The sequence below is a fragment of the Urocitellus parryii genome, chromosome 4 (genome assembly GCF_045843805.1).
Source record: "Urocitellus parryii isolate mUroPar1 chromosome 4, mUroPar1.hap1, whole genome shotgun sequence".
Classification (NCBI taxonomy): Eukaryota; Metazoa; Chordata; class Mammalia; order Rodentia; family Sciuridae; genus Urocitellus; species Urocitellus parryii.
The window spans coordinates 15778905-15803386 of record NC_135534.1 but is presented as its reverse complement, the minus strand read 5'-3'; the positions used below and the strand labels follow the sequence as shown (position 1 = coordinate 15803386).

The 24482-nt window shown below is 55.3% G+C and overlaps 1 protein-coding gene across 4 annotated transcripts; it reads right to left on the bottom strand.

Annotated features, from left to right (window-relative positions):
• Positions 1–384: 384 nt before the first annotated feature.
• Positions 385–23839, bottom strand: Tnks1bp1 (tankyrase 1 binding protein 1). Of its 4 annotated transcripts, none has more exons than XM_026406475.2 (12): positions 23763–23839; positions 20767–20874; positions 19098–19731; positions 17550–17619; positions 12577–13935; positions 8529–10657; positions 3103–3475; positions 2718–2868; positions 2456–2592; positions 1582–1739; positions 1236–1308; positions 385–812 (listed from the first exon to the last, which is right to left on the bottom strand). In XM_026406475.2, exons 2-11 carry the CDS (start codon positions 20858–20860, stop codon positions 1248–1250), a joined length of 5166 nt encoding a protein of 1721 aa, XP_026262260.2. In that variant the 5' UTR covers positions 20861–20874; positions 23763–23839; the 3' UTR covers positions 385–812; positions 1236–1247. The 4 variants fall into 4 exon arrangements, with proteins under 4 accessions (XP_026262260.2, XP_026262262.2, XP_026262261.2 ...); XM_026406477.2 differs by having other exon boundaries at positions 20767–20877; positions 23763–23808; XM_026406476.2 differs by lacking the exon at positions 23763–23839 and adding an exon at positions 21203–21351 and having other exon boundaries at positions 20767–20877.
• Positions 23840–24482: the final 643 nt, after the last annotated feature.

The window sequence follows — 24482 nt, the reverse complement described above, 5'->3', positions numbered from 1 at the left end:
ACCAGATGCCAAAAAGGACCCTTCGGTCCCTGTAGCTGGCTGAGCCACGACAGGAAAGGAGCCTGGGCTCCCAGAAACCCAAGGCATGGAGTGTCCCACTGTCTCACCATTACCTCACAGTGGACTGTGCAGCATGAGAAATAAACCCTTTTTATGTTAAGCTACTGAGATCTGGAGAGCACTTGAATCAGAAGTCAGCTTACTATAACTCCAATACCCTCCGCAGAGACACCCGGCCCCGGGAGTGGAAAGGGGTTGACATGTCCAATGTCTGCGTGAGCTCCTGGTGGGCCAGGGCCACAACTAGCATTTTGACTGCAGCCTCGTGGGGATGGGCACCACCACCACACTCCACAAACCTGGGAGGCACCAATTGCCAAAAAATTTTATTTATTGTTTCAAGTGGCAAAATGTCATTGGTCTCTGTGGGGCACCTAGCAGGGTAGAGGGAGACCTGGGGTGGGACTGGGATAGGGCTCCGCTCATTACAAAAATCAAAGGCCTTTATAAAAAATGCTATAAATTGGTATCAAAAGAAAACCCAAGGGAGGCTGAAGGAGGAAGCGGAGAGAGAGGAGGGGAGAGAAGGAAGGACCAAAACCTTCAACCACTAGTGACGGAATCCAGGCTGGGAGGGAAAGTGTGGGGACAAGTTGGGAAGGTGATACAAAGTGCATAAACGTGGCTCCCAGACACTCCTCAGAGGTGAAGGGGACAGGCTGCAGCCTGGGGCACAGTGGGGCTCCAGCTGTCTCCTCACTCAGGGACCTCACAGGAACGGGCACTGCCTGAGACTGCCAAATGGGAAGGACCTGCAATAGGAGAGGCAAGAGGTCAGAGGAGGACATTGGAGGTTCGGCTTCCTCTGCTCCATGCACATCCTGGCTCCCCAGCTGGGACCAGTCATGGGAAAGGTCCCTGCTAGGATGGCAAGCCTGGTGAGTACTCCCAGGGGCCTACACCAGAGGGCCTGGCAGACACACTCAGGCCAGTCAGGGAGGTGGGTGAGATGGAGCCCCCCCTCCTCCGTCCGAGGCCAGACAACACCCTGCCCCGGGGACAAATGTAGGAGAGCAAGTCTCCGCACCTGGTTTCACCGCCTTGTTCCAGGCCACACAGAAAGGGGGATGCAGAGCTAAGTGCTAGAAGGCGGCACAGGGGCTTCTGGGTCCCCCAGAGAAGGCCCTCTGCACGCTAAACCCCAGCGCAATCCAAGCCCAGCAGCCTGTCCTCACCTCGGTAACCTCTCAGACCTTCTTCTTCTTGAGCTTCAGGGCTTGAAGCCAGTTGGGCGATGATCCTTCTGACCTAGAAGGCAAAACACAAAGGTCCAGAAGGCAAACTTCAGGCAAATTGCACAAAATAAGTACACATGGGAGGGACAGAATTTCCCCCTCTCCATCCAGAAAAGGCAGCCTAGGGCCCAGCTGCAAGACTAGAACTCCACCACCAACTTATTCAGTTAATTTAGGGCATGTCGACCACCTCTCTGAGCCTCAGTGTTCTTCTTCAATAAAGTGAGGTTTCCCTTTTCAGGCTACTTCACTGAGGTCAGGAGATGTCCAGAGCTCAGTCACCTACCCTGAGGATTTCTCCGGCTTAGGAGGTAATGCAAGGGGCTTCCCCAGCCCTGGGACTTTGCAGGACTTGGAACGCTGGACTGCAGCCTCCTTCTGGCCCGACTTGCTCTCTGCCACTTCCCCTTCCTCAGCTGAGCGGTTCCGGGGACGTAGTTTGGCCTGAGAGACAGTCCAGATGCAGACAGATGTAAGCAGGACAGGCAGGAGTCACAGAGGACAGGCCTTCTCCCAAGAGGGTACAGTCCCCTGAACCATGCCTAGATGCCTCTACAGCCCTTTGGCCCCAAAGAACAGAGTCATTAAAGAGAGCTTCCCTCACAACTTTACTTTGCACATAGTAGGTCCTCAAAAGGATCCTGCTGAACTAAATTCAGCAAGCTGGGCTGACAAAGCCAGTGGTGACTTCCTGGCTCTGTGCTTTTGTTCCTCTACTCTCTGCCTACACTGCCTCCCCTCTGCCCCAGGGCCCACGGCCAATTCCTGTGTCTACCTCAAGGCGAAGAGCAAATGCTTAAGTGGAGCCGATCCACCCTCCTCTCCCACCACCAGGATCAAGGAGGAACTCCTCCCCTGGAACTGGCCCAGAACCTCTCTGTGCCTCCCCAGTGACACCTACCCTCTCTCCCTCCACCAGAGCTAAGTGTGGGCTCATGTCCCACCACCCCTGAGGCTCTGGGACATGAAGACACCTTGTTCTATCCTCAGGTATACCACCCCAGGGTCCAGCAAGGCACAGAAGGACCTCCCAGGGCCCTCCTGGGAGAGCAGCATGAGAAAAGGAAGGCAGAGGGGATCAGAGGATGGCTGGCTGGGTGAAGAGCGGACAGGTCACAGGCAGGGAGACCACATGTGACTGTCCACTGATCAGACAGTACCTTCAGGGCTGACGGGCTCAGGCCAGGAAAGAGGTTGACTTTCAACCCCTTGGTGCCCAAGGACATCCGTGTGCGGCGGTTCTGAGGTTCCTCTACTACCTCCTCATCTGAAGATGGCACCCGAGAAGCCCGTGGCTCTGCAAAGGGATGGTGAGGTGGGGATCACAGCACAGCCGGCACCCCTACAAGCCCCCTCTCACCTACAGCCCGGGTCACATGCCAGGGATTCACACAGATACCACAAGGCAACACATCAATCTACCTGTAGAGTCTTGGAAGAGGCGTGCATCTGAGTCTGCTGCCTCTGACAGGCCCAGGGTACCCCCAGGTCTGATGGCTGGGGCCCGGTGTCCACGCTTGCGCCCCAGGTTGGCACGACTCCGATACATGGCACTGTCGAGGATCTCTGTGTCCTGATCAAAACAACAGCAACACCACTGCCACAGCTAGCCCATGGACCCGCCCACCCACAGGAGCCCCACCACAGCAGCCACCAGGAGCTGATGGCTCTGCTGTCCAAGCTTCCCGCTCCAGCGATGCACCCACAGCCTGCTTTCACCCTCCCGGTCTTGGGCTGCTCAGCAAAGCTCCCATCACCCACATTCCCCACAGGAGCCACCCACTGCCCTGGTTCACCCTCCACTGACCTCAATGAAGGAGAAGTCCTGACTGAGGCAGCTCGGGGGAGGCCCTTGGGAGGGCCGCCGAGAGGTCGGGGTCGGGGCCAGCACCTGCTCGCCGTGCCTAGCCCCTGTGAGGCCCCAGGTGCCATCCACCTCTTCTGTTCGGCTGGCTTCACCATCGGGCTGGGGCCTCCAGGAGGGCAGGGGGTCCCTGCTGGGCTCTGCAGGTTCCCCTTGCTCAGCACCTGCGGTGGCTCCTTCCTCCTCCATCAGGACCCTGAGGCCCGAGGCTGCTGACTCCCTTCGGGCCTCTGCCTTAGAGCTGCTGGCCGCCAGCATCTCCTCCAGGAGGCCCTGGGAGCCAGATGGTGGGGAGCGGGCCAGACACCTGCTGGGGCTGCCAAGGGGACAGACCAGGAAATAAGGTCATCAGTGAAAACCCTCTCTCTTGCCTGAAGCCACAGCACACCACATGGCAAGGGCTGGGCCAGCAGGGCAGGTTCCAATCCCTGATTCATCACTTACTACAGGGTGAGTAGGCTTTACCTGAAATGCTTGGGACTCAAAGAGTTTTGGAGTTTGGATTTTGGAATCTTCACATATCCATTATGAGATATCTTAGAAAGAAGACCCAATTCTAAAGATAAAATTCATTTATATCTCATATATACCTCATGCACACAGCCTAACAGTAATTTTACACTCTATTTTTTTAGTGCACCTGCATTTTAACTGTAATCTGCCACACGAGGGCCAGGTGTGGAATTGTCCACTTGTGACATCATGTCTGTGCTCAAAGTTTCGGGTTTTGAAACATTTCAGAGTTCAGAGTTCAGGTTTCCGTATTACAAATGCTCAACCTGTTCAGGAGAACTTGAATAAGCCCCTTGCCTGCAAGCACCCTGGGTTCCTCTCTGGAGTTGCTGGGGGGATGAAAAAGCCTCCACAGGGCCTATCACAGTGCCTGACAAACCTGTGTGCCCACGAACCACAAATATCACCACTGCTGCCACTGCTGCTGTTCCTATGGCCCCTCCCAGGGACGCCTGCTTGGGCAGTCACATTCCTCGGGATGATCCAGGTACTGCCAATCCATCCACTTGTCCAACCTCGAATCATCTTTAGGCCCTTGTTGTAACTCTATTCCTTGGCCTCAAGGAACAAGCAGGGATCACTAGAGGATGCCCAGCACAAATGCTGCCATCTTAGAACCAGCTGTTCCCTCACCTGGGATGCTTGCCCCCTTGCCCTCGCTGTTCCTTCACTGATTCTCCTTGGCCCAAGTCCTCCACTGAAGCTGTTCTGCCCCTCTCCCCTAACCAGCATGAGCTCCTCAGCCCTGCCAGCTGCCAGGGCTCCAACCTATGCCAGCCGGGCCACCCTTTGTCCCCACTGCCTTCTGGGAGCTCCTCAAGGACAAAGCTGGGCCCTTGTTGCCTCTGTGCCCCCAACACCTGGGCCAGGGACCAGACTAAGTCAATGTTTGTGGAGTGAATAAGAGGCAGGGTCACCCTGGTCAACACAGCTTCCATGTCTGCTGCCTGCTGCTCCCTCAAAGCACAACAGACACACCCGGCACAGCACCCACACAACGTCCAGATGCCACGCCCCAGAGCACACACACACTCATTGCAGACCTCAAGCAGGCGACTGTGAGCTGGTACCCGCTAGACCTACAGGCACAGTACAGAGCCACACCCAGCGCCATGCACAGAGGGCAGAACGGCCGCGGCAGTGCCCGGAAGGCCACTGAATACTGGAGAGGGAGGGGAACGAGACAGGTGAGTCGATACCAGCAGGAGCGGGGCGGGCAGAATGTGTGTCAGTCTGTCCTTCCACAAGCTGCTGACAGATGGAAATTAAAGCAGTGTGGGGAGGGGGAGGAGGCAGTGGATTTGGGAACAGCACTGGACAGGGGCCAGAGCCAGCGCACTCAAAGCCAGCTTAAAGTCAGGGAGGGGCGGTGACAGCACCCCACCCAGCCTTAAGAGCTAGACAGAAGCCTCTCTGGGAGGGGGCAGCTACAGGCTGAGAACAGGCCCTGCAGCTACGGGACCTAAAACAAAGGGGGCGGAGAAAGATCCACTCTCTCTGAGCTGAGGGGGCCCACACCATGCAGACAGAGGTCAGTGGAGGGAAGGGGGGCTGGGGGTGGCTGTGGAGCAGTGTGCATCCACCCCAGGACCTCAGCCTTCACCCTCCTCCTCAACGCCCCCCAATCTCCCAGAACACCTACAACCTGAGGCCTTCCTGGCAGAGAAGCAGGAGAGAAGAGAGGCGATTGGGAACTCAGGTCCTGAGCCCTGCCACCCTGGTACTTGCCTAAGTCCTGGACCCTTCTGCACCAGTGGCCTTGGCCACATGTTATGTGCCCACTCTGAGCCTCAGTTTCTTCATCTATAAAATGGGGATGATGAAAGTACATAAGCTCTGCTGGGTTTACTGGCGATATGTACCTAGCACACAGTTACATTTAACACACACAACAAATCGTCAAATTACTAGGATAATCCTCATTAGCCTCAATACAGGTCCCTGAGAGGATGCGTCTCATACCATCTGTTCCATCACCCATTGAGACTGGAGAGTATCCTGGGGCCCAGAACCCCGTCCTGCACACAGCTCCATGCTCCAGGTTCAAACACAGAGGATGGATCTGTGAAAAGCTGGCTTTCCAGTTGGGGCTCAAGGCACCAAGACCTGAAGTGAGGGAGGGTCCGGGCTGGAGCCAGAATGATGCCTGAGGACTAAACGTCAACCAGGCAAAGTCAAAGGTAAACAGTTGGTGCTGACCCTAGGGGGATAAGGAGGGTGTCCAGAGAGGACCACAAGGCTGGGGCCCACGAGAACAGAAATCCACCTTTCTGGGAACCTGGGTCTGTTTTCCCACCAATGAAATAAAGGAGCTGGACTCAAAGATTTCTAAGGGTCCTCTTGGATTCTATGAAGACCCCAAAATGACTCAGAGGCTTCTGCCATCATTAGAGGCAGGAGAAAGGATAGGGATGACTGGGAGGCCAGAGAAAGAAAAGGACAGCACCCCAGCTCTGGGAACCCAGGAGCACCATTCCCACCAGGGCAAGGGACCAGGTGGCCCTAGACCCAGAGGAGGGGCCCAAGCCCTCCCCACCCCATCCACCTCTATGGTAGTGTTGCCACAATTATCGTCAAAGATATCTCTGTCCATCACGAGGATGACAACAAAAATGTCCCCAAGGCCCTACCAAACTTCACATCCAAACTTGCAGAACAGACACGAATAGAAAGCATGTTTTCTCAGTGATAAACAGGGAAGGTAGGTTTACATCTGCATCTATCACTCTCCACGTATTCGCCCTTAGTCTTCCCAGAAACCCTATGAAAGTGACTATCCCAATTTAGAGGAAGATGGGGGCCCTGAGAAGGCCCTTGCCCAAGGTCACAGAGGTGGTGAGAGAAACAGGACCTGAACCAGGCCGATGCACCCAAAACCAGACTACACTGAGCTATTCTCAAGGACTTCCTGATACATAGGAAACCTTCAAATTTGTTCTTTAAAGAGAAACTTTCCATAGCATAGAATCTCCCCGTGTCACATGCTCAGAACACCAGTTCCCTGGATATTGCCCAGGTAAGTTTGGGGAACACTGCCTTACTCAACTGTAAGGTACCAATAAAGGCCAAGACATACCAAGTCTCCCAAATGGCCAGAGAGCACGTGACAGTGTGTATGGGCTAAATTTCTTCACGGAAGGGCTGCTCAAAAACATAACATTCACAGAACCGCCACCGCCGCCCCCAGCCTGGAGCACACTTCTGCTGCAAGCGATGCGGCTCACCCGCAGGGCATCAGGGATAGACCCTGAGCTGGGATGTCAACACTGGCCATAAAAACCTTGAGCACTCTGGGGCATGAGAGAGACCCATTCCCACCCTGCCACCCCACAGGGACCCTCTCCCTCCTTCCTAAACAAAGGAAAGGCAATACCACCTTCCCTCTTAAGAGCCACCCTGTGACCCAGCAGAAGGGAAGGCGGGAGGCTGCAGCCCATTCCCTGACAGACTAAATTTCAACGCAGCAGCCACACCTAAAAGCAGTGGATAGAAAAAGTTGGAAGGACGTATTGCAGCCTCTGTGACCTCAATCAGATCACACCATCCCTCCACCTGCCCATGGGCGAGGATCGAATCCCTTTCCTACTTGGCAGGACAGCTGTGAAGGTCGACAAGTAAGAAGGGAAACTGAGCATCAGGGCATGTGAACCTCAGAGTCCTGGGAAGTGAAATCGGAGGCAGCCATGCTGAGTCCACCTCCCTGCACCATGACTGTGCCAGCTGGAACGCTGCTAGAAACTGAGGCGCAGGGAGTCAGTCAGTGGCCCAGGATCCCTGCGGCCTCCTGACTCCAACCCGGCTCTCAGTCTGCAGTCCTCATGAAGGTCTCTGTAGGGTCCGCTCAACAACCTGGGTCCCCGGAAGCTCCCCTTCCTCAGCTCCCTTCCTGGTCCCATACTCTCCGTCCCCAGCTTCCATGCCAAATGCCTTTCCCACCCCATCCCCACCCTCAGGCCCCTTCCTTCTTCCTCCTGCTCTCCTCCCACTACCATCTGCCCCTTTCACTTAGAACAGCCTCCACCCAACACCTCCCTTCCCTTCCCTTCCGAAAGGCCAGTGGGAAGCGCCTGGTCTGGGGCTGGAAAAGGTAAGATTTTCTATTCACTAGAGAGAACAAAACCAATCCTCAGTGGATGGGAATGTTAATGAAACAGAAGTAAATACCATTTTTGTACCCTTTCCACAAAGAGCAGAAAAACACCTGTGTTGGTTTTAGAATACCCATGGCTCTGAAACGACCAGTCTTTTCCTTTGGAAAGTTCTCTTTCAGCAACTTGGGATAGGGACCACAGTCATGGGACCAGGCCTGGGACCCAATAGCTTCAGGTTCCTGAACTGCTGCTCTTCTGGGCTCTATGACAAGCCAGACAAGAGCACCAAGCTCCGACTTCTTGGAGAGCCAATGAGCACCACTGTCCCCCCAACTCCTGGCTGTAGTGGACAGACCAAGGAGATATAAGGTTCCCTTTCCTCTACCTGTCAAAGGATGTGCATTCTCTGGCCCAAGACTGGGAACAATCTTGGGAAACAAGAGCAGAATCTACCAGAAGCCTTATGATATGTGGCTGACTCCATTTCTCCCTCAATCACAACTCAAATCACCAAGAAGACTCAAAACTGGGTTGCTACAGAGCAAACACCTCAACCTTTACATTCTGCTTTCCATAAAGGAAATATGTTATATTTCAATATAAAACTTAAAAAGCAGAATTAAACATTCACAGCCCAAAAATGTCTGTTTGGCAAATACCAAAAGTCCATTGGAAAAGCTATTTCTTCCCCCCTCCAAAAAATTCCAAAACTTTTTGAGAGTGGAGTTACACCTTTTCTCCCACCCTAGGATGGGGATCCCTTACCTGGTTCCAAAGCCTGGGGCTTCTCCTGTCTCTACTTTGAGGTCTTCAGAGCCGGTCTCCAAGGAAGGCGAGAAGCTGTCTTCACCCTGGGTCTCTGGCCCACTTGTCTCGCCGACCCCCAGCTCCCTGGCTTCCAAAGGGTCTCTGGCTTCCAGGCCAGGGGACAAGTCACCACTGTTCCCGAGGCTTAGCTCTGGGCCAGAGTCCACCTTCCCTACCCCATGCTCCCTGGCCTCACCTGGGGCCCCAGTGAGCTCCACATTCCGGAGCCCGAAGTCCTGAGCCCACTCCATCTGCCCGACTCCACAGCCCCGAGGACCTCCAGATGCCACACCACAGGACACCTCCAAGTTCCTCAGACCCAGATTGTCGCCCCAGTCCACCTGCCCTACCCCAAGCTCTCTGGGTTCTGTGGGGATACAGCCTGCCCCTGGGGCTATATTTCTCAGCCCAAGGTCAGGTGTCCAGTCTGCTTGTCCAACCCCACGCTCCCTGGATTTAAGGAACTCTCCAGCCTCCACACCTGACCAGTCATTTTGTCCCACACCACTCTCCCTGGCCTGGCTGTGTCCTCCTACCTCGCCTGCCCCAGCCAAATCTCTGCTTCTCACCCCAACACCAGAAGTCCAGTCCTTCTCCCCAACTCCGATCCCCCTGGGCTCTTCAGACCCTCCAGTTTCCAAACAGCTGGCTGAGTCCCCATCTCTCAAGCCCAGGTTGTCTGACCAGCCCATCTGTCCCATGGCATTCTCTCTGGCCTCATGAGAGCCCCCAGAATCCACACAACTGGACACTTCCAAGTTCCTGAGACCCAGCTGATCAGCCCAGTCCATGCATCCGGGGGAGGTCTCCCCTGGAGGTTCAAAGTGCCCACTTCCCATCTTGTTGGAAGGGCTCAGTCCAGAACCGCTCAGTCTGTCTTTGCCAATGATACCAAACTGATGGCTCCTCTCAGAGGCCTGGTTGCACAAGTCCCCACTCCAGTCTTGCTGCCTGGAGCTAAACGCTGCGTCTGGCTGCGGGGTGACACCAAGGCTGAAGTCCCCGGCCCAACCTCGCTTCCCATCTTCCCGGTCAGCATCACCATGGCTCTGAGGCCCTGCGTGCAGTCTCTCCTGCAGCCCTCCGACTTGCTGGCCAGCGTCACTGCCTTGCCAGCTGCCCTGGTCTCCCTGACCAAGGGTCCCATCCTGCAACTGGGGGGTGCTAGTGCTAAACAGGGCCCCTGATTCTCTCTCTTCTAACTGGCCTGGGCTCCTGCTGGCCTCGCCAAGGCTGTCCTCACCACTCAGAGTCTTCTTCTCAAACTCCTCATCCTGTTGCTGGACGTCCTCGGGGCTGAACCCGGAGCTCAGGGCTCTTGTTCCGAAGCCTCTGTCCTGTGCACCAAGGGCCCTGGAGCTGCTGTAGTCCCTCATCCACGCACTCTTCCCAAACTCCTGGTCCTGCTGTGCCACTGCTTGGCTGTCATAGGTGCCCAGTGAAGAACCTCTCTTCTCAAACTCCCGGTCCTGCTCCTCGGCATCCTGGCTGCTGTAACTGCCATGGTGGTCCTTCGCCCCTACCTCCCGGGCCTGCTCATCTGCATCCTGGCTGGCGTAAGAATCCAGTGAGTCTCTCTTCCCGAATTCCCAGTCCTGAAGGCCGGCATCTCGGTAAGTACGAAGCAAGTCTTTCTTCCCGAATTCCTGGTCCTGCAGCTCTGCATCCTGAATAGAGTAAGTGCCCTGGGAATCCCTCTTTCGGAACTCCCATTCCTGAACATCAGCCTCCTGGCTCTGGCTCTGCATGCTGAGCTGGGCTGGCTTTCCAACTACCCTGTCGAGGGCCGTGAGCCCCCCTGGGGCAGATACTTCACCCCGGTCTTGGCTGCTGCTGACCTCTACTCCTTCTGGGCCAAGACCACACCTGCTGGCCCACTTCCTACTGCTTCCTTCTCCTACCCCTTGCCCATAATTGCTGGTCCAGTCCCTCTCCCCAGGGCCTGGGTCTCCTCTAGGGCTTGTGCCCCCAAGGCCATAGTCCTGAGAAGCATCTTGGGACCAGCTAGGACTGAAACTGCTGGGATGCGGGTCTGCTGCAATCCCAAATTCACTCTGCAGATCTTTCTGTGCCCAGCCAAGGAGTCCCTGGGAATCAGAAAAAAAACAGACAAAAACAATGCTTAAAGTTGGTTGGAATGAAAGTCAGCACTACCTAGTGCCTGAGAGCCCCACTTTAGCAACAGAGAACCTGGGTTTAGATTCCAGCTGTGCGACCTTGAGCAAATCAATTAACCACTCAGAGCTTCTGGGTCCTCATCTTTAAACAGGTATAATTTCTACCGCATGCAGGGCTGACATGAGAGGAGTGAACAAGATCATATAAACAACCGACTCAGCACAGTGCCTGGCACACAATGGGCACTCAATCGATGGTCCTATGGTCATGTTTACAGTCCTTGGGCAACACCTGGCTAACTGCCAGAAGAAATCCTGCCTGAAGGAGTGGTCTGCCTGTGGAACTGGGGACAGGGAGAACACTCTCAGTTATAAGAGGTCAAGACTCAGATTCCCTCCAACTTGAGCAAAGCAAGGTTCCAACCCAGCACAGCCCTTCTAGCCCCGGATGAGTACCCAGGCCCTTCCTCCCCAAGGAAAGCCCTTCTACCTAGCCCTCCCAGGAAGGCCTCTCTGCCCCGACCTCCACGAGGCCCAGGAAAGACAGGAGGGGCAGCCTGTGGCACGGAGCTCACTGCACTTCCACCCCCCCCAACTCCCCTGACTCACCCCAGAAGGCGGGCGAGCCTGGGACTCAGGGCCCCGGAGCCTCCCAGCCTCGTCCCGCAGAGCTGCATTGGCCAGTAGTCGCTCCAGGACAGACATGCTAGCCTCCCTGTCCCTGGGCTGAGCCATGGCCTCCACCCCCCAACCACCCTGGGGCTGCTGGGTGCGGCAGGCAGTGTACGGGACAGGGCTGGGCCACTCCCCAGCCAGGACCTGTCCGACAGCTCTGGCTCCCGCTTGCCCTGGCCCTGCTCCCTCGCTCCCCGCTCCCTCCGGAGCAGCTGCAGCTCTGGCAGCCCCGCCCAGAAGCCAGTTGAGTCACCCACATCCTGGGACAGACACACCTACTGCAGGAGTCAGCCTAGTCTTAACCCCTTCCTGCTCCTCCTCTTCCAGAGGCTGCTGGGGCTCCTCCTTGCCTCCAGCCCCGCCCCTGCCAGCACAGGCCAGGATTGAAAAATAAAATTTCAAAAGCCACCTGGATCCCAGCCCTTAGATGCAGAGGGAGCCTGATCGGACAAAGGGCACTGGGCAAGAAGGGGCGTCCAAGCCCAGTCACTAACTTCTGGGTAACTGCACAGGAAAGGCCCTGCTTCTGCCAGCCTTCGGCTGCCAGTCTACAAAGCAGATCAGGAGCTGGGGCGGGAGAGCCGTTTGCCCAGCACTACCCTTCATCCTGCCCGTGCATGCGGTGACTCATTTAATCCCTGCCATGGCCCTGAGGGACTGCTTCACTGCTATGCCCCTTTTACAGACAAGATACTGAGGCAAAGTGGAAAAGTCACTTGTTCAAGGTCATATTTAGACAAAATAACAGCTGAGCCAGGAGAGGAGCCCAGGCAGTCCAGTTCTACTAAGAGAAAGCCAACCCAGGCCTAGATGGCTAGGCGATTTTGCCACACACGCCGTTCCAGGTGATAATGGTCTGAACATGTCCTACAGGCCACATGGCATCAAGCGCTTGCTAACTTCATTTTACCCACATACACCTCTAAGAGGCCAGAGCTATTACTACTAAAGGACACAGAAGCTTCCAGGTTAAGGTACACTCCCAAGACCACCCGCGAGTGAATGCGGGTGTCAGGATTTGAACTCACTATCAAGCACCATCCTATACAGCTCAGCCAGCGTGGCCAGACAGCAGAGCTACAAGGTAAAGGTTCACAGTTGCTGTGCTCACTATTACATTCCAAGTTCTTGTCATACTAAACCCACGTTGAAAGAATTAAGCCCACCCAAGCCCTCCATACCTGGAGCCTCCCCCTCCCTGTGTCCATCCTCACCTCAGAACAGGTACTTGGGGACTGTCCGTCAGATCCGGCTCCCCGCTTTGCACTGCTGACACTGGGCGGTGGTGAAGCCAGGAGGTCATCCAGCCAGCGAGAGCTGCGTTCAGGGCCCACAGGCTCAGGGGATGCCCTACAGGATTCCTGGGCTTCTGTCCTGGGTTGGGTGGCCTCAGCCCGGGCTAGGGTCACCATCTCCTCTTCAGCAGGCAATGCTTGCTCAGGGCCAGGGGCATCAGCAAAGAGGACACAGGGCTGGTCAGGGGGTGCTGGCTGCTGCTGCCCCAGGACTGGCTCCAGCACAGGCAGAGCTGCCTCCCTAGTGGCCAGAGGGAGGGGGGACTCCTGTCCAGACAGGGGCTCCCGATCCTCATATCTCTCCTCTGCCTGCAGCAAGAGTGCTCCAGAAGGGCCCTCTGCTGAGAATGGGGACTGAAGGGAGACAGCTGGGGACTGAGGCTGACTCTGTCCATTATCTTTTTGGTGTACAGAGTTGCCTGGGTCATCTCCCTGCTCCTGGGAAACAGGCCTTCCTGAGACCCCTGGAGCTGTCGGGGGCCCTTGCCCTTGCTGGGACACTCCTTCCTCCCTGCTGGACGCAGCCCAGCTGCTGGCCTCAGCGGCCTCAGCAGCTTCACTGGCCTCAGTAATGGGGGAAGGGGGTGGGGAGTCCAGTCGCCACACACTCAAACCTGAGGGCCGTGTGGGGAAGGTCCATTCAAATGACTGTGATAAGCTCCAATTGGACTCTGTCCCACTCCCAAAGGGACGATCCAGGGCTGACTGGCTCCCTTGCATTTGGGGCAGGGCAGCTAGTGAGCCCCCCAGTTTCCCCTGGTCCTGGTTAGGTGGCCGGAGCACACCCTCAGAGAATCGGCGCTGAGCCAGGCCGACTGGGCGGAGATCTGTGTCCCCCTTGGATTCTGCCACTTCCTCCCCAGATGGAAACGTCCGTGTGAGATCCAGTAACTCATCCCCCTCAATCAGAGGCCTGGGCGAAGTGGCTGGGGGCTGCTCTGGGCTATGGCGCCCTGAGTCCTTCTCAAGGGGAGGGCTGCTGGGTCTGGGGGCCTCTGGGGCTGCCTCATCAGAGAGTCCCGGGCTAGGGGGAAGGCAGGGGCCCTCATCAGGCAGGGCTGCACTTGGGGACGATGGAGTCACAGGGAGGCAAGGAGAAGCCTCGGGCGCTGCAGGACTCTGGGCTTCTGGAAGCTGAGAGTGGTGGGGAGGGTTCTCATTTGGTGAGCGAAGTTGGAGAGACCTGGGGGCTGGGCCGGAGCCTTCAGCAGGGAGGCCTGGGCTACCTCCGCACTCTGAGGCAAGACCTGGACTTGAGGGGACCAAGGGCTTGGGAACCTGCAAGGAAAAGGTCAAGAGCTGTCATTCATCACTTGGCTGCATGGGAGAGGCTCCTCCTACCCCGCACTGACCTCAGGTTGGCTGTTGATCCACAGCCCAGGAGGAGGAAACCAGAGCTCAGGACAGTTGGAAGAAGCCCCAGAGACAATCTCAGATAGGGTTTCTCAAACTTCTTAAGGCCACAGAGCCCTCCTTTAGGTGTCCCCAGAAAATGCATCCAGTTTTATTCATTCAACGTCACTCTTAACCATTTGAGGTGGTTCAAACCTCAATCACCCATCCAACCTATAGTTCAAGTGAGAGTCTCGTAAGAGGTCATGGTTTGTGGGTAAAGAACACTTGCTCAATGAAGAGAAAATGGGGAATCTAACCATCTGGGCAGGAGTAGGAGGGGGGTTCCTGTTCAAAGCAGGACTCCTAAGCCCAATGCAGCTCCCAACAGCTCCCAGGAACTGCCACAGGGAAGGGACAGTGCTCCCCACACTACTCTGTTTATTCCAATTTGGGTCCCAAAGCTACCCAAAGAAGCAGGAAGGCCATGGGATTAAAGCAAAGGGTGCTGGGGCCTGGAAAAGTGCCTGGCTTGGAGTCACCACAGAACTGCCTCCTATAAACTGAATGTCCACCCTCCAATATGGTCTGAGGCTCAACTTCCCCAATGCAGCATCCATCTCAGAGTTACAGGACTGAATAAGATTCACACACATGGCCTCTGGTTCTGCTGTGGGATGATGGGGACTGAGTTGGGGGAAGACACCAGGACAGGTACAGGGCGCAAGGCCCCTGGTTCTCCTCTGCTTCACTCTGCCTGTCCCCCAACACATAAAATGAACCTGGCTCTCTATGACCTTTGCCCCCCAGGGGTCAAAATCCCTGGCTGCCCTCTCCAAAGAGACACACTTCATTACATCACTGTCCACCGGGTCTAGCCAGAGAAGAGGTCCTGCTTCTCCTCAGGCTCCTCCCACTCCCCCCGCACTCTCCCTCCTCTCTACAATATTCTAGGTTTCAAAGCTATGCCCTTAAACTATGCCACCCACAGCCCCTCCTTGTTAGTCTCCCACAAACTCCTCATTCCTTGATAATTGTAGCTTCTGGATCACTGCAACCCGCCCAGCACCACTGTTAAAATTCACGGTGACTTCAAGAATGGAGTCGACCCTTCCAGCATCCTGGCTCCCTGGGCCTTGACTTCTTCCTCCCTGATGGCTGGTGACCCAGGGTCGTACCCTAGCCCCCATCCCTCCCCCACCCTCATAACCTCAATTTCAAGGTCCCTGTTGGCCCACCATCCCTACTTCCTATCTGTCCTGCTCACTCTTTGTATTTCCAACTCCCTTGTTCTTCATCTCCTCTGGGAAGCAAAGTCCATTAACCCTACCTCCTTCCCATGGCTCCTACTCCCCTGTGTAACAGCTCTTCTTTTTGCCACGATCACAACCACCTCTTATACAACCCGGAACTCCTTCGTTCCTTCCTCACACTATTCAGGCTGTTTAAATACAGCTCTCCACCAGGCCGGGAGCTGGAGGTGCCTGGCCTTACTTCAGAGTCACCACTGACCTCAAACCCATCCCAGAGCTACTCAGCAAGCCCAGCACCCGCCTTCCCTTCACTCCCGACACTCCCAGGTAACACCTTCACATGTCTCTCCTCAAACGTCCAACACCTCCTCCCCATCCTCTCTCAGCTGATGGCCTTGCTTCCTGCTCCTCCTTGAGAACACGGAGGCCACCAGCAAAGAAGGCACACACCCTGCACCCCCACCCACCGCCACCTGCAAGTGGGTCCAATCGTTCCGCCTCCCCTTCTACCACCAGGCACTGTCCTTGCTCCTGGCTAAGGCCAACCCGCCAACCTCTTCTCCCTCCCTGCATCATTGATTTTCCCTCCCTACTGGATCATTTCCATCAGCACACCAACTGCTCTAATTTCTTCTGTCTTTAAAAAAAAAAAAAAAATCCAACAATTTAAAAAAAAAAAAAAAAAAAAACCACTTGACCCCACAATCTCTCTCCAGCTACCACCTGTTTTCTTGAAAGCACTCCTATGCCCACTATCCGCAGCTCCTCTTATCCCATTCTCGAGCCCACCCAAGCAGGCCTTCTTAATCTTACCACTGGAGTACTCTTGTCAAGGTCACCAATGACCTCCCCGTAGCTAAATCCACTTTGCAGTGCTCACCTTACATGACCTATCAGTGGCACTCTGCGGCTACTGGCATCCTCCTAGGGACTGTCCTTCCAACTCACTGGTGCTTCCTACCAGTCTTCTCTACTGTGCCTAGGGCCCTACCCTCTTGTACCCTCACCTACACTCTTGGTGAACTCAGCCAGTCTCAACTACCATCTTCACACTGACATTTCCCAAGTTTTCCTCTCTCACCAGCTCATTTCTCTTGAACACTAGACTCAAGTATCCAATCACAAACCTTAAAAAACGTCTCAAACCCAACAAATCCAAAAGCAAACTCTTCACCTCTTTCCTAATCCTGCTTTGTCCCTAAAAGTCCCCATCTAAATAAATGTTACCTTCATCCTTCCAACTGTTCTGGTCAAAAGCCCTGGGGCCACACTTAATCCTCCTCATCTCAATCCATCTGAATGTCCAACCCACCTCACCCTCACAGTCCATCCAGAACCAATCACTTCTCACCAGCTCCACCACTGATGACCTCTGGGGTCCAAGCCACCATCATCTCTCTCACCTGGATTATTCCATCTGTACCTGACTGATCCCTGCTGCTGCTCTGAATGCCCTGACCTCTTTAGCACTAGGTCAGCATGTCGCTCCTCTCCACTGAACCCCTCAATGGCTTCTTCCCCTCACTCAAGCCAAAGTTCTTGTAGCAGCCTATGAGGCTCATACCATCCAACCCTACCCCCTCTAGGTCCACTACCACCCACCTCCTCCTCCCTTACTGCAGTCCAGACGTCCTGGATCCCCTACATTTGTGCCGCATCCCTAACACCCAGCTCAGAGTAGGAACTGTTGGATGGACACAAATGGAGTCAGTTCTCCAACACAAGGCAGCCGGGACAGCCTCCAGCCAGCAAGGGGCACCTCTTATGTGATTTACTTGGAAAAATATGCACAGTGCGGGAAAAGGAACAGGAAACCCCCAAGAAAAGGACTCTCCTGCACTGTGAACCAAGAACAGCAGCCCAGCCAGGGAGGGCTCTGGAGTCAGACACTTTTGTTCCTGCCTCAAGCCAAGCAAGTTACCTGGCATTTGTGAGGCCCTGTGGTTTCATCATCTCTCACTCCTCTCCTCTTACATGAGACTAACAGGCCTGCTAGCCAGGATTAAGATGGTTAAGTTGGTTAATGTTCCCAGCACACTGTACTTAATCAGAGGCAGTGCTGTGGGTATAATAATTACTGTTTATAACCAGCAGCCTCAGAACCCAAACCACACTCAAGCTACCTTGATGATTGAGAGCACTGGCCTGGAAGTACAGACATCTAGGTACTAGAGCCAGCTCTTGGGCAAGTCCATGGCCTCAGTTTCCCCATCTGAATTACAAGGAGAGTGGAAGACATGATCTTAGTTAGATGACCCCTCCAACCCTAAAATACTATTATTACATGTTAGGAGGAGGACAACTTACTTCAGTAGGTGGCTCAGAGCTGGCCAGCTTAGTCAGGTCCCCATTGACAGCCAGGTTGGAAGAGGAGTTCCTGTGAGGGAGAAAGACAGGAAGTGGAGGCACAGAATGTTGAAGCCTATCACAGAACAGAAAAGGAGAGCGAATATCCCTAAGTGACTTTAACAGCCCCCAAAGGTTGAAGGCCCCAGGTATTTACTCTTGATGGCAGCTGGAGCCGTCAGGGATAAAGAAACCATGCAGTTTCACAGGGCAAGTGACCCAAGAGACTACCTACTGGCACATTAAGGGTTAATTACCTGCCCCACCCCCATCCCATTTAAGAAAAGTATCTTGTATGGCCAGACCCCTCAAAGGTCCCCAAGAAGATAATGACTCGTTCCCTTAACCCAGAAGGGGTTAAAGTTCTCCTTCAGCCAGGGAGTGCAGCTGGTCCAGCTGCCCTGCCAATATTTCTTAAAGGATTGTGGGGGTAGGGGAGGGGCAGAGTGATTTTCCAAGACTAAAGTCAGTCCCCTTAAACCCTGAGTGCAAGGAGGGAAGGAAGGAGGATGGAAGGTAGACCCAGCCTGGGCAGCAGTGCGATCCCACAGCAACCCTGGCCTGGGACTTGCACAGGTTAACCCCAGGGCCAAGCCTCCAGGTATTTTCAGGTGAAGAAGGGCAAGCCTGGAAGGTAGGGCAGGAGCCTTCCTCCTCCCGCTCAGCCCAGACTGCAGCAACCAGAACCATTCCCTTTGTTTGGGGTGGGGGGACATCCTCCGGCCCAGCTGAGCCTCAAGCTGGCTCTCCCTGCCCTGAGCATGGTCTCAAGCAGCCAGCAAAGGCTTCTGAAATCCCTCAGCTTCTTCTCGATACCCTGTGTCCACTCCCGCAAGGGCACCTCCAGGCCAGCCTCCCTGCACACTAGTGCCAACTCTGGGGAAGTATATCACGGCAAATGTCTCCAACCAGCCAAAAGCTCTGCAGTAACTGGAGGACCGTCAAGATGTGCTCCTGTCTTCTCTCTCCCATCAGAACCCCCCCTCACAGTCTGCGATGTGCCCCTCTGATCCAGACACACACCCCCACCCACCCCAGGACTGGCACATTCCTCTGTTCACAAGAGAAGATCACAGTTAGGAGCACATGCTCTGGAAGTTGGCTGACTGGAATTCAACTCTATCTCTGCCTCTTACTAGCTGAGTGACTGAGAGAAGTCATCTGCAACTCAGTTTCTTCATCTCTAAAATGGATCTAAAAGGGCTTTCCCAGACAGGACAGCTATGGATTCAATGAGGCAACGTTGGATGCCAGTTTATGGAGATGGGAAACAGACTCCCAAACATTTGGACTCTCTATTATAAACACACATTAACTCTGTTGAGACAGTTTTCAAAAGCACGCAGTGATGATACCACCATGGCTGGGGAAATGTCTTGGTGTCTGCTTGTATTCACAGCACACCATTAACCTGAAGGGGAAGGTCACAGTCCCAGACAGGGCCACCCACTTGGTCCCCAGACCCCAACTTCCAGGCTGCAACAAAACACACGGCCTCTGAGCCCTCACCTCTCCTCAGGAATCTTGCTGTGTTCTTCCTGGCTCCCTGTGGGACTCTTTGCTGGCTCCTCCTGGGAACAACCCCGGGCGAGGGTCTTGTCATCTTCCTCTCTGGCAGCAGTGGCCAGGCCATAGGTCCTGGGGCCATATCGGGAGCTACCATCATGGTTAAAGGTGAGGCGGGAGCCCCAGAGGCGGTCAGGGCTGGCAGGGACCTCCTTCCGGGGCTGATCCATCTTGGCCAGGATCTCTTCTACTGTGGAGGCTGCAAAGCGCTCTGAGGATGGTCGGAAAGGGGCAGGGGCCTTCCGCACACCCCCTGGGGCAGCACATCGTGCTGGGGGCGTCAGAGGGGCCAGCTCCTCTTTCCCAGCCTCCTCTTTCCCAGTCTCTTGGGTGGCTTCTCCTCCAGCAGAGGCCTCAGCCACAGATCTTGGTGCGAAGGGAAGGAGACGCTTGCTGCCCCCGTAGGGCTGGGGTCCTGCCAGCATGTTCATCTTCCGGGCAGAAGGCAGCTCAGCCAGAGGACCCCGGGGAGGCCGAGGCCCAACAGGCACCAGCAGGCTGGGTTTGGCAGGCAGGGCTGGCTTGGCAGGCAAGGACCGGGGTTTGGGCTTGACAGGGGGTTTGGCCCGAGGGTCTCCTGCCAAAAGAAAAAGGTTGGTAAGGGGCCGTCAGAACTTTTTGTGATCTCTGCTCTAACCAATCTCCATCCTCCAGTTTCAGAATAGTTACAATACTCCTGTAGACACAAGTCGAATGCCACCTGCTCCATGAAGCCTTTATTGCTTTTCTACACCCAGCCCTGAAGCACCTTCTCACTCTCCAACCTCTCAAAATGTTTAACAATTCCCCTTTTAAGCTAAAGCTATTTGTGAGCCTTGCTGGCACCTTATCTCTCCTTGCACCCTATTTTTCACCTAGCACAAGTTTCTACCACTTGAATGAATGAATGAATGTGCAAACGAGCCAATAAACAAATGCCTGCAGGCCCACATCAAGCAGTCAGCCAGTGTCCCCAATTTGGTCCTCTCCCCTTCTGATCTACGGTATCTCCACAGTAAATGTTTTGGCCCAGCTTTCCCACTCTGCCTCCATGCTGCCCCTCCCCCAGCACACTCCCAGGCCACCTCCCCGCTGTCATCCGGTGTATGATCAGGAATGCAAACTTACTATTGACTTAAGCCAAACAAAAGTAAATCTGCTACAGGGAAAAAAAAAACAAGACCAGAAATCTATCTTCTATATAAGGCATTCCAATGCCAAATAAAAGACCTTGGGATTACTCACTGCCACAGCCTTCCATAACAGAATCCCATGTCACCCACTCATTCAGCTAAGCATGAGAAAAAAAGTCTAGACAGGGCGCCTGGAGTCCTGGGTTCAAATCCCCAAAAGTACACTGCAATTCTCCCTGTGTGCCTCAGTTTCCCCCTCTGCAAAATATGTGGCTTGATTCACATTATCTCAAAGGTCTCTGCCTGCTTTCACACCTGCTAGAGACCTACACTCCCACCGGGTTCCCTTTCAGACCCATCTTGAACTTCCTCAGCCCTGCTTCCCTCCCTCATCCTCACTTTACCATCACTCAAACACCCCCCAATACAGAATGGGGGTTCCGCCTCTGCCCTTTCCACCCTCCTCCCTGCCACCTGCCCTACCCGGCACCCATAGGTACCTGGCTCAGAGCCAGCAGGCGCCAGCTCCTCCTCCATCTCCTGGGGCGGTGGGGAAGCCATGGCTGAGCCGTCCCTGAGAGTAGACACTTTCATCACATGCGCAGACCCTGCTTGAGAATTAGGAAGCAGAGGGGTGTGAGCTGGGATGGCCAAAGACCCAGGAGAGAGACGGGTGGGGGAGGAAAAGCTCTGGGCGGTAGCAGCAGGCTTAGGCGAGGGAAGTCTCTTATTTCTAGCAGAGGCAGAGTGTGGGACAGGAAGAGAGAACTTCAAGAGGGTCAGGGGAAGTCAAGAGAGGTCCCCAGCCACATCCTCAGCTCTTCCCAGACCCTCTCTTAACTCTTGTCTTCTAGTCCCAAAATCTTAGAGCCTCAGGAGCCACCCCCATCCTGTGACACGCTCTCCAAGATGCCCAATTGAAGTCACTCCACTTACTGTTCCCAAGGCACCTTTGGGGTCAGGCAGCCCAGCTGGAGATATCTACTCACGACAGAGCAAGAGGGCCGAAAAGTCTGAAGTCTCTCTGTGAATCACCTCATGGGAGACGGGAAAAACCCGCTCCTCCCCAACCTGGGGCTCCGCCCCACTGCCTGCCTCCCCTCCATGCTCCCCCCTCCTTCCCTCTCTCCCTCCACAGCTGGGAGTGGCTCCCCCCCAACCATTCTCCTTCCACATCCCTGCCCCACTCCGCACCCCCCACAGCTGTCTCATCCAAACACAGAAAAATAAGGAATAAAAAAGTAAACATCTGGAATACATTTTTTTTCTTTAATTTCTCAATCGCTTTGGCTTCAGCTTGGAATTTGATGAGGTAAAGCCAGGGCCTAGTCCTGTTGCCATAGCAATGGCCTCCCACTGGATTTCCAGAGCCTCGCCAAGAGGAAGAAGCAGCCCAGGCTGGGCTGGGAGGACGGGACAGGGCTTGAGAACATCCGGGGGGTGGGGTAACTTGGGAGAAAACTCCCTGGGGTTCCCTCTTCCAGAACAGTCACAGTAGGGTGGGTATGGGCTATGAAAAGAGGATATGTGGGCATCACTCACCAGCCTAGGGATGGCCTGAAGGAGTTGTGAGGGGGACAGAAGAAAAAATTAAATCAGGTGACAGCCACGTGGTAGAAAAATGATTTCCCTTTCTCTAGGCCTGTGATGGGATCTTCTGGGGTCTAATATTCCAGGATTCAAATGCTGAGTGGGTCTACCACCTTCTAACTGTGTGACTTCTCTAAGCCTCGGTTTCCCTATCTGAAAAATGGGCTTACTGAGACTCTCTGGGGTTTAAAAGAAATAATGCATAAAAACCACTTAGCACAATACCTAGCATATAAGCGACCACTGGAAGTTGGCTATTATTACTGCAATTCCATGCAGTGGCACCAATGAACCAGCACCTTATTAACCTCCTCCCCTCCCCAGACCCCCAGGTGCTGACATTCCTAGACCATTCCTTCACCCCTTCCAGGTCCCACTCATGTCACCTGTTCTTCAGACTCACCACCACCTCCTCAGTTCCCATCCAGCCTCCTGAAGCACCCTCCCACCCACAATACCCCTAGGTCTCCAGCCTGAGGAAGAGCCCTATCCCAAGAAAGAAGCTTCCTATCATCTGGTATGCACACGACAGAATGGCCAACCCAACCCTCTCCAATCTGTACATAGTCACAACCTTAAAGTCACCCACTCGTCTGGGCAGAGACAGCACCAAATCCTAAGGAACCTGGGTTGCCCAGTCTTTACAATGTAAACACATCCCCTCCACTATCTTTGATTCTGTCCCAGCTTGTTTCAGACAGGAGAAGGTTTGAAGACAGGAAAGAAGCCCAGCCCTATCAACCGGTTGATCACTCAGCTACAACAGAGGACTGCCCACTGTAGGTGGGTGCATAACGTGCAGAGCCAGGCAGTATGTATGTGGGGGAGGGGCACAAGACAAAAAAATTTTAAAACAGGATTCTTTCCTTGTCCTTGGACATTATTACAAGAAATATTGTTGGTCTGATTAGAAATGGAAACAAATTGGCCCAGAAGTGAAAAAATGTCTCACCTGGGGGCCTGATGGGCACCTCTGCGGTATAAGGGGCTTGCAGCGATGAAAGCAGGCTCCGCGTCCCCAAATGGGGAGGTGGCCACAGAAGCTGGGAGGTCCCTGCCAGGGGCCCCAGGTGACCAAGGCCATGGCCATGGCCATGGCCAGAAGCTGCAGAATCGCACTGGCTCTAAACACTCTCCACCCTGTGGAGTCCGGGTGAGACAAGGGACCCCTGGGAGTAAAGGCCTGGGGAGGAGCTGGCAGCCCCGGCCCAGGATAGGGGCCCAAGAGGCCTCGACGCAGGCGGGGTCGCGCCTATCGACCCTAGGATCTGAGGCCAGGAGGGACAGCATGTGAACTGCTGGAAGAGGGAGGGCCAACGGGAAAACAGAACAGCCCGGGGCAAGGGGCTGTCTGGAGGGGCCCAGTGGGGGGCTCTGGACCCAGAGCGGACGGCAGCAGAAGAGGAGGAGCAGAGGGGGTGGAGGAGGAGGGGGCAGCGGCGGCAGAAGCAGAGGACTGTGCGCGGGATGTGAAGCAGCCGGCGAACAGACGGTGGACTGGCAACGCCAACCGGGTGGAGGCGGACTTGGGTGGCTGGGGGCGTGCCGAGGGAGCAGGGGAGGGGGCCGGCGCGGGCCCAGGGGAAGCGGGAGGCAGGGGTCCCTCCAGCGGCTCTGCCCGCCTCCGGCCCCGCCCAGCCCTCGCCCCCTCCCCCCTTTCTTCTGGCTCCGCCAGCACAAGCTCAGACCGTGCGCCCTCCGCCCCCGCGCACATGCGGCAGCTCCCGCGTGCCCCCGCGGCCCAGGCGCCCACGGCCCCGGCAAACTTTCCTGGTGACCCCCCACCACCAGCAACACAACCCAAGGTCCCGGCAACTAGCGCCCGCTCCTTCCAAGCCCCTACCCCGCCCCCAATCCCGGACCCCGCCCCCTCCTTCGCCCTCAGCCGCTAGCCCCGCGCACTCACGCGCTCCCCCGGGGATCTGGCTTCGCTCCGCGCGGCACCCCGACGCTAGTCCCCTCCGCCGCCGCTACCGCCGTCACCGCGGGACCGAGCCAGTGCGAGCCCCACGGGGCCCCGCCTCTAGCCCCGCCCAGGAGCACGCCCCCAGAGCTTCGTGAATATTCATGAGCTGGCAGAAACCCGAAGAGAAGCCAGTGCTGAATTCGTCCCACCGTATGCAAACAAGCACAGCCCAGTACTCAATTATTCATGACCTTGCAAATGAGGGGCCCGTCCCAGGCTCAGATTCGAGAAACTGACGCAATTTACCCAAGCGCCACCGAGATGAATGCCTAGAGAGGAGACTTCCTCGGACGGCCCTTCTTCAGGCCCGGCCGCCTGCAGTGATTGCAGCACCATAGAGCCGTGGTCAGCAAGAAGGTAACCGTTGGCGGACTGGAGAGGCTTCCTGTTACAACCACCTGAGTCTTCCTGGGAACGTCGGCAACGTGGCCGCCCCACGTGGATAAATTCAGATTTAGAGCCAGAGTGAGGAAGTCTGACAGCTCTGCTTTCCCGTTTGTGCTGGCTCGTTCTCTTTATAGGCCTCCTTCTCAGATACAGGTTCTTCCCAGCCTGAAATGTAACCCTCTTCCTCCCTAAGAACAAAAGCTTCACACATACTCCACACCATCCCTGCATCGAATGCGCGCGCGCACACACATATACATACATACACACACA